Below are 9,003 nucleotides of genomic sequence, written 5' to 3' on the forward strand. Positions count from 1 at the left end.
CCAAAAGGCCACCAAGGCCATCAAGAGTGTTGTTGGCCAGGTTTGGAAGTTGACAACGAATCTCATCAAGTTCATCTTTAAGGTGGTTCACCTTGGTCTAAAATTTTTATTAATCTTCAGTCAAGAAAAAGATATTAATGAATTGCTGGCAAACGTGCGACCAAAGTTCATTGTTCTCATCATGACTGTCAACGAAGGGGTGTGGGAAAATATTACAATGGCTGAAGTGGTCAAAAGAAAAAGAGAGGTGGTCTTTGCTCTCCATAAGGAGTCAGAGCCTAGAGATGCAAAGTGCAATGAAAAAAACCAAACACTTCGAGAAGGGGAGGAGATAATTGGGCAGGGAGGCTCCCTACACTAGAAGGCTTAGGGTAACAAGACACTAGAAAAGAGACCCACAGGGAGTGAGAGAGGGGGGAGTCTAGGTTAGAAAATTCATAGCATAGATGAAATTAGACTAAAGTCACCAATCTGGCTAACAATATTTTACTGTGTTACGTAGCACTCAATGCTGCCTGTGGCTAAGTATGCATCATGAGATTTGAAGTTTGATTCAAATCTGACTGTTCATACCCAGCCCTAGAGAGCATTGAATGCTGTGCAGTAGGGTAGTTAATGCTCACCCATACCTCGAGGGCAAGAGCTAACTGGGATACTATTGGGCATTAAATGCCCGGCTACATGCGCCCCCGATAGCTGTTTAACACACGCGCGCGGTAATAGACCTTATTTTTTATTTATCTATCACCGCGCGGGTGTGTTAAACAACTAAACGGGGCGCATGTAGCCGGGCATTTAATGCCCAATGGTATGCCCGTTACTTGTACACACAGAGAAAATGTGAACAGAATTGAAAAGAAAGAGATGTAGATTATTCATCAATGAAAGATTACATCATTAAATACAATACTAGGAATTATGAAGTTGCACCCAAACCCCTAAACTTTAGGGAGAACGTTATGACAATGTAACCACTTTCTCCATTAAGGAGGGAGTTAAAAATAATTAATATTATTTTTAACTCACACAGACTATGGAAAGAATATTTTTACATGTAAATAACTGACATGGGAAAGAATATTCTTACATGTAAGTCACGAAAAATCAATCAATCTGTCAGTCTATATATCAGTGAGATACTCACAGATATGTAGTGTGCATGTACGCGACAGACTGCAGTATAAACAGATAGTGTTATATGCTGTTGTGAGGTTCAGTATCATGGGAATATTTCGACCGGAATTCATTATTCTGAGCATGGGCTTTTTAATGTTCTCAGTAGATATTAATTTGGCCTGCGTGCCTCCTCCATCGGTGGAATGCGATTCCGACTCCAATTCAGGATGTCAGATTTTCAATTATCAGGGAATCTGGGACGACTTGAGCGTTTGCAAGGCTGGCAGTGCAGTGTTTCCCAAGAAAGAAACTGAGCTCATTCATGCTGTTGCAGATGCAGTTAAGAGGGGAAAAAAGATAAAAGTTGTGAGTAGTTTTTCTCACAGCTTGCCAAAGCTGGCGTGTGTGGATGATGAAGAAGGGGTGATCATAAGCACCAGGGACTATGATTCAACAATCCAGGTTGATAAGATGGCCATGACAGTTTCTGTGGACGCTGGCGTGATGATGAGAAATGTGATCGATGCAGCTGCAGAAGAAGGTTTAGCTTTGCCAGCCATGACATACTGGGATGGAGTAAGTGCAGGTGGGGCCATCAGTACTGGAGCTCATGGGAGTGGAGTTATGGAGAGAGGAAGTGCAATTCATGAGTATGTTGTGGGATTGAGGATTGTTGTCCCTGCTTCTGCTGCACAAGGTTATGCAAAGGTTATAACCATTACAGAAGAGGAAGAGCAGGAAAAATTCAGAGGTGCTGTATTGTCTCTTGGGTTGCTGGGAGCAATTTCGCAAGTGACGTTTAGGTTGGAGACCATGTTCAAGCGTTCTGTGTCGATTAGTTTGGTGGAAGACGATGGGTTTGAGAACGTGATAGAAGATTTTGTGAGAAAGCACGAGTTTGGAGACGCATGGTGGTACCCTGCACATCGCAAGGTGCTTTTCATGGAGGTGGATCGCGTGTGTCCGAGCGTTGGTGGAGACGGTGTGAACAAAATGTCACAGCTTGGGCAACCCACAACAGTCGCAGAGGCCGAGCAGATTGGAGATTTTTGTGAGTATTTAGATTTGGTTGAGTTTTTTTTGTCATTGCAATTCATTTTTTGAAATCCATGTGTTTCAAAAATTTAATCTCTTATTTGCATTGAGGTTGGTGAGGAGCTCACAGTCTAACAAACGACTAAAAGTATTTGTTATTTCTGGGTTGTCACAGTATAACTTCTTTGGGAACCGTATAAATTTATTAAGAAATTCTTTGTTCTTTTGTATTTTTGAAATGGAATTTATTATTTTCTTAGTTTATGGTTCTGTTTGATTGGCAAGTTAGAATTCCCATGGGCCAAGCCAAAGAAGAAATTATAAACTCTATAATTTTAATTTGAAATGGAATTTATTATTTTCCTAGTTTATGGTTCTGTTTGATTGGCAAGTTAGAATTCCCATGGGCCAAGCCAACGAAGAAATTATAAACTCTATAATTTTAATTAGCATGTTAGATAGGGACAGTTTCCATGACTTGTTATGTGAAGATAGGATGCTAAGATAAATTGACATTTTAGATAAAGACATCTCCATGATTTAAAAAAGAAACATGTAAACTCTATAATCTTAATTAGCATGTTAGATAGGGACAGTTTCCATGACTTTTTAGATGAAGATATGATGTTAAGATAAATTGACATTTTAGATAGAGACATTTTCCATGACTTGTTTGATATCTTATTTTTTTAATTTTGTATATATTTTTAAATTAATTTTATTTAAAATTTGAGAAAATTTATATTTATTAAAATAATATAATTTAAATATTTAAAAAAAAATTGATCTCATTTATAATAATTAGTGTATTTATAATAAATTTTAAAATAATTTATAAAAATTTAGTTAGGATATACTAAAATGAAAAATCACATTTTTTATTTAAATATATATATATTTAAAATATTTAAAATTTAAAATTTTGTTGCATAGAGAAGGGAAAATTTTAAAACATATTAATTACAATTACCAAAGAACACGATATTAATAATAAATTTTTTTATTTAAAAGTAATAACAAATTAAATAATAAATAAAATAAAATTTATAATTAATTTAATAATTAAAATATTAATTAAAATTAAATATTAATATAAATTTATTTTAATTTTAGATTTATGAAAAAATTTAAAAAGATCAAATCTAAATGAAAGTTTACAATTCAAGAAATTTAATTTTTTTAAATCACTTAAATACATTTAAGCCATCAAAATCCCCTTATATCTTATCACCAAAATTCACAAAATATAAACTCCACTTAAAAAATAATCTTGTATACACCACATATAATTACATACATCAAAATTTCACACAATAAATTACTTGCCTCATCATGGTATCATCGTCATAACAGAACATTGATTTTGCGTCCGGTTAGTGCAGACTTTTATTATACCTAACTCGTCAGAGACATTTTAAGTTTCAACAATTTTCCATAATCTCGGTGCAGACTTTTCGTATACCTAATCCTCTTTTTACCCTGGTGCACAAAGGTATTTTTGAATTTTAAGTTTCCATGTCGGTAACGAATTAGTTTATGACGATGATTAAGGTGTACTGATACTAAGTTCTATAAAATTTTAAGAAAATAAATTAGTTGAGAATTTTTAAAATATGGTTTATATAATTAAATAGAAATGATAATAGCTCTTTAAATTATTATAATTATTTTGGTCGAATAAGTTAAGAAAGTTGAAAGTTAAGAAGATGTTTTGGAAATGAGAATTGATGAGCGAGGGGAGGAGGAATAATCCAAGAAAAAATGTTTTTCATATTCAATTTTTTTAGTGTTATACAATTGATAAATTCTTTCTTCCCATAATGTTTTGAGATAGAGAAACCCGAAATTTCACTTTAAAGCTTCTGAAAATTATTTCTTATCTTCCTAATATTCTTATAATAACTTACCACAACATCTTGGTTGAGCTCAGATCAGATACTTTACACCCAGTTCCAGGTTCTTTCCCAGTGCTATAACTCTTATTCTACAGCTTTCTTCAATGCATTAATAGTGTTTATGGATGGCTAAATTTCACAATTTAACTAACCTAAATTGTATTATTCCAAAGACAAATAGAGATAAGAATGAATGGCCATGGATAAGCAGAGCAGTGTGGGTAATAAAATTGGGAATAGCCTGATGCAGTTAACCTGATCAATCCGTTTCTCAGCTAAAACATATATTTGTGCTACAAAGAAAATAAAATGTAATATTACCACATTTTCGCTTAGGTATTCCTGGCAGCTTTTCTGTTTTTCGCTTAGGTATTCCCTGCAGCTCTCCTGTTCACATATTCATTGTATACATTGAAAGTGGTACATGAATTAAAAGATCATTTATGAGACTTTGTGAAACTTCTGTTCATCATCATTGTAAGGGAACATGTGCCTTTGTCGTGCGAACAATTATCTGTCAGAGTTAATTTATTAATTGAAAGGTAATCTGCCGTGTGGTATATGCATCATTAATTACGATATCCCTGCATTATTAATTACGATATCCTTAGTTTTGAAGACAGTTGAACGGAGTATTGTAGGGAGGTTGGAATTTGATAAAAAAAATTGGTTGGAATTTGATAAAAAAGATTAAAAAGTTTTGTAAGCTCAGTATTTGAATCATGTTTTTGATGATGGAAAAAGATTTAGCATCATCAAAAAATTTTAGGGCACTTAAAATTATGAATTTTAACAATTTTTATTTAGATTTACAAAAATCTCAGCCAAAATTTTTCAAACTTTCAAGGCAAAAAAAATTATTAGACTATGGCCGCAAAAAATTTAGTAGAAAATTTGGAAAATTACAGCTGTTAAGTTTGAAGATTTTGAGTGGCTTACGTTTTTTTGCTGAATCTATTTTCTATCATTTAAAAAAACTATTCACTCCTATGGTCCAATTTAAAATTGTGGAAAAATGGCTAGATTCTTGCTGAAATCTAAGACAAAAAATAATAATTTTTCCAACGAAATTATGACCTGCCTAGACAACACCGAACTTTAAACCGCTGAATTAACCTTGCACATAAATGTAAAATTTGAAGATTCTGAGTGAAACACCAATAATATGCATTAACAGTCTGTAAATGTATTGTATGACATCTGCAATCAGATATGGATGAGATAAGGATGGCAGTGAGCTTCCCTTTCTTACTTTTTATTATTTCATGTATGGTGTGGAATTTAACAGTCTGTATATGTATATGTCGCAGTGGAAATGATTGACTCAACCCGCGACTCCGAGAAGCTATGCAGTCTGAGTGAAAGTGGCATGAACGCCAGAGCACCCTCAGGTGGGGGATTCTTGAACCATATTCTGAAAGGCTTCACCGGGTATCCCGTAATAGGATTTAATAACCATATGCAGGCAACCGGAGGATGCCAGGGTTACTCTCATAAACAAGAGCCCAATCCCAATTTATGCACACCCAGCAACATTTTGGATGCAAATCAATCAATTTGTTCGTGGGATCGTCGTGTGGCTGGCTTGAAAGGCAATGACGACGAGATCTACGTTCCTTTGCGCAGGGTCAGAGAGGCGATTCTTGATATCAAGAGAATCCGAGATTTGAATCCAGAGGCCTTGTGCGAGCTCGAGGTTGTGGAGGGAATCACCATGCGCTCTGTCAAAAAGTCGAAGGCATATTTGGGCCATTCTGAGGATGTAATCACGTTTGAATTCGAGTATTTGAGAGGTCGGGACGCAGAGACGCCAAAATGGAATTTGGAAGTTTTTGAAGAGATTCAGCAAATGTTGGTGGAGAAGTATGGGGGCACACTCCACTGGGGAAAGTCAGGGGGGTACCTGTTTCAGGGAACCAGCAAGAGGGCTGTGAATTTGGGGAAATTTCTGAAAGTGAAGCGGGAACTGGATGCAGATGGCTTGTTTTCTAATAATTGGACAGATGGATTGCTTGGTATTGATGGAAAAGGAGTTGAAATTTTCAAAGACGGTTGTGCATTGGAGAAACTGTGTAAATGCAGAGAGGATAAACACTGTGCGCCCCATAAAGGCTACTTCTGTAGGCCTGGAAGAATATGGAAGCGAGCTCGTGTCTGCAGGACCACTGACGGCATCACGGCCTTGAATTGATGATCCATTAATCAAAATTATGATTGGTTCTTTCTAATAGTGAAAGCATCACGGCATTGAGTTGATGATCCATTAATAAATCATGATCAATGAAGTGCTGCACATAATATTCATTTGATTTTAATCCATGAAGTTGATTTGTATTATTACCTCTGCTCATTAAAACTGTACTCTTGGATAAGCTTTCAACATCCTTCCCATTATATTCTTTCAAAATTTCAATGTCAATAGTATCCCAATATTCGGATTGTGTGGTTTTTGGGTTTTTATGGTATAATTAATTGGAATATTCATTTGATTTAATCCATGAAGTTGATTTGTATTATCACACCTCTGCTCATGAATATTCATTTGATTTAATCCATGAAGTTGATTTGTATTCATTTGATTTAATTCATGAAGTTGATTTGCATTATTACACCTCTGCTCATTAATATTGTACTCTTGGATAAGCTTTCAACGTCCTTCCCATTATATTGTTTCAAAATTTCAATGTAATAGTATCCCAATCTTTGGATGGTGGGGTTTTTGGGTTTTTATGGTATAATTAATCGGAATATTCATTTGATTTAAACCATGAAGTTTATTTGTATTATTATACCTCCGCTCATTAATATTGCACTCTTGGATAAGCTTTCAACATCCTTCCCATTATATTGTTTCAAAATTTCAATGTAATAGTATCCCAATATTTGGATGGTGGGGTTTTTGGGTTTTTATGGTATAATTAATCGGAATATTCATTTGATTTAAACCATGAAGTTTATTTGTATTATTACACCTTTCCTGATTAATATTGTACTCTTGGATAAGCTTGATAAGCTTTCAACATCCTTCCAATTATATTGTTTCAAAATTTCAATGTCAATAGTATCCCAATATTTGGATTTGGGGTTTTGTGGTTTTTATGGTATAATTAATCCGATGGTGGGTTAGATGAAATATTATTAAGTTGTTTTAAATTTTTAATAGGAATAGTATTTCAATTTTTGGATGGTGGGTGTGGCTCTGATTTATGATGTAATTAATTGGATGGTGGGGTGACCGAGGTTTCATTATATGAATAGCTTATTGACTTTAAAAATATTATTATTATTATTATATTAATAACATGGGTCAAAGAGGGTTGTACAAACCCTTATCATTGTTGTCTTCTTTCCTCTTTGTTTTGGTTGGACGACACCACTAAAGCTCTAGTTCGCTACAGTCGAGTTGCTGCCTGGCTTGATAGTTTACATATGTTATTCTTGTGAAGGGAGACATTTATTATTCTTGTAAAGGGAGTTGATGGAACTAGGGTGTGTGAGTCATTGTTTCGTTCTTCCTTTTATGTTGTTGTATTCGACGGGAGTGCCTCCTTTTCTGTTGTTGCATTCGATGGGAGTTGAGGGGGCTCGGGTGCAACGACTTTTTTGTCAACTTATCCCTACTTTTGGGCCTCTTTATTTTTCCGCTTCAGTGGAGCGTTACTGGTGCGAGATGTGGTGGTTTATAAGCTGTCTTGGCTAGGATTATATGGTTTGTGGTTGTTGTTGCTGAAGCGTTTATCTACCTAATGTTTATGCCTTTGTCCCCATGGGTTTGTGTGATGGAGTGTCTGTTTATGACAATTTGTTACCTATGTGTTTCCTTGGTGAGGACGTTTTATGGTTCACGTCATCGCTTGGTCGACTTCCTTTGTTTGTTTCCTCCATGAGTTATGACCCTAGCATGTCTCTCGACTTTTCTTTGAATGTGTTGCATATGGCCTATGCCCTAGTTTCTTCTGCTAGGGTTTTACGATTTCTTAGTTTCCTTTTCACGGTTTTTGGTGGCGATGCTTGGCTTTTTAGTTTTTCCTCAGACCTTGTCCTAGGGTTTGATTTCTCTAGGGTCTTTTTTGGAGATTTATTAGGGCTATGTAGGCTTTGCCCAGTTTTTTATAGATGTTTTGTGGATTTTTGGTTTTTGGAGAAATGTTCATTTGGAAGCTTTAACGTCATCTTTCTTGGTTTTCCTTTTTACTCAGGCATTTGCAAAATGTAATTGTCTTATTTTTTCCTAAAAAAAAAGATATTAATAACATGACAATATTTAGATGGCAAGGTGTTTGGGTTTTATAGTACAATTAAATTAATGGAGTTTCTAAGGTTTCCTAATATATTTTATTTTTATTATATTTTTGTTGTTAGTAAAATGTATTTATTTTAAAAACAATTTGTCTTTAAGTGGGACTTTTTGGAAAGTTTTTCGGTTTATTTTTGTAGGAATTTACAGGGTAAGTTCCTCAAACAGAACACCAAAGGACACTGCTCACAAACAGATCGCAGATCAATACACCAATACTTTTGACGTGGTTAAAACCCTCAAAGAGGGAAAAATTCCACGGCCTAAGCCAATGCGGCCACTTCAGGCAATTTATTAATAAAAGAATAAAAATTTACATAAGCTTCTCTCATGAACGGTTAACCTACAAATGACCCTCCATGCTCTTTAAATAGAGATCATGGACCAATCAGGTGTTAAGCCACGTATCAAGTGTCGGTAATACCGAGAAGAGAATGAACCGTCGGATCACTACATAGTAAAGAAACACACTTTACCTAACTCTATACTAGACCAAGTTGTACTTAACTATTTCCTATGTGTCGGAATATCCTAACATCCCCCTTAAGAACAACTTGGGATAGGATTGAAGGATTTACAAATATGACACAATAGGAGAAGGAAGGAGGCACTAGAGCCTATCCCCCCTTAGTGACAACTTCTTGAACTCCAACCATAAAT

The 9,003-nt window shown here is 35.1% G+C and overlaps 1 protein-coding gene across 1 annotated transcript; it reads left to right on the forward strand.

Annotated features, from left to right (window-relative positions):
• Window positions 1–1,135: 1,135 nt before the first annotated feature.
• LOC149141191 (L-gulonolactone oxidase 2-like) lies at window positions 1,136–6,563 on the forward strand. Its single transcript, XM_089448324.1, has 2 exons — window positions 1,136–2,167; window positions 5,357–6,563. Exons 1-2 carry the CDS (start codon window positions 1,222–1,224, stop codon window positions 6,235–6,237), a joined length of 1,827 nt encoding a protein of 608 aa, XP_089304450.1. The 5' UTR covers window positions 1,136–1,221; the 3' UTR covers window positions 6,238–6,563.
• Window positions 6,564–9,003: the final 2,440 nt, after the last annotated feature.

Source organism: Pinus tabuliformis, chromosome X (assembly GCF_031772625.1).
Source record: "Pinus tabuliformis cultivar Carrire ecotype Pingquan chromosome X, CPIR1, whole genome shotgun sequence".
Taxonomy (NCBI): Eukaryota; Viridiplantae; Streptophyta; class Pinopsida; order Pinales; family Pinaceae; genus Pinus; species Pinus tabuliformis.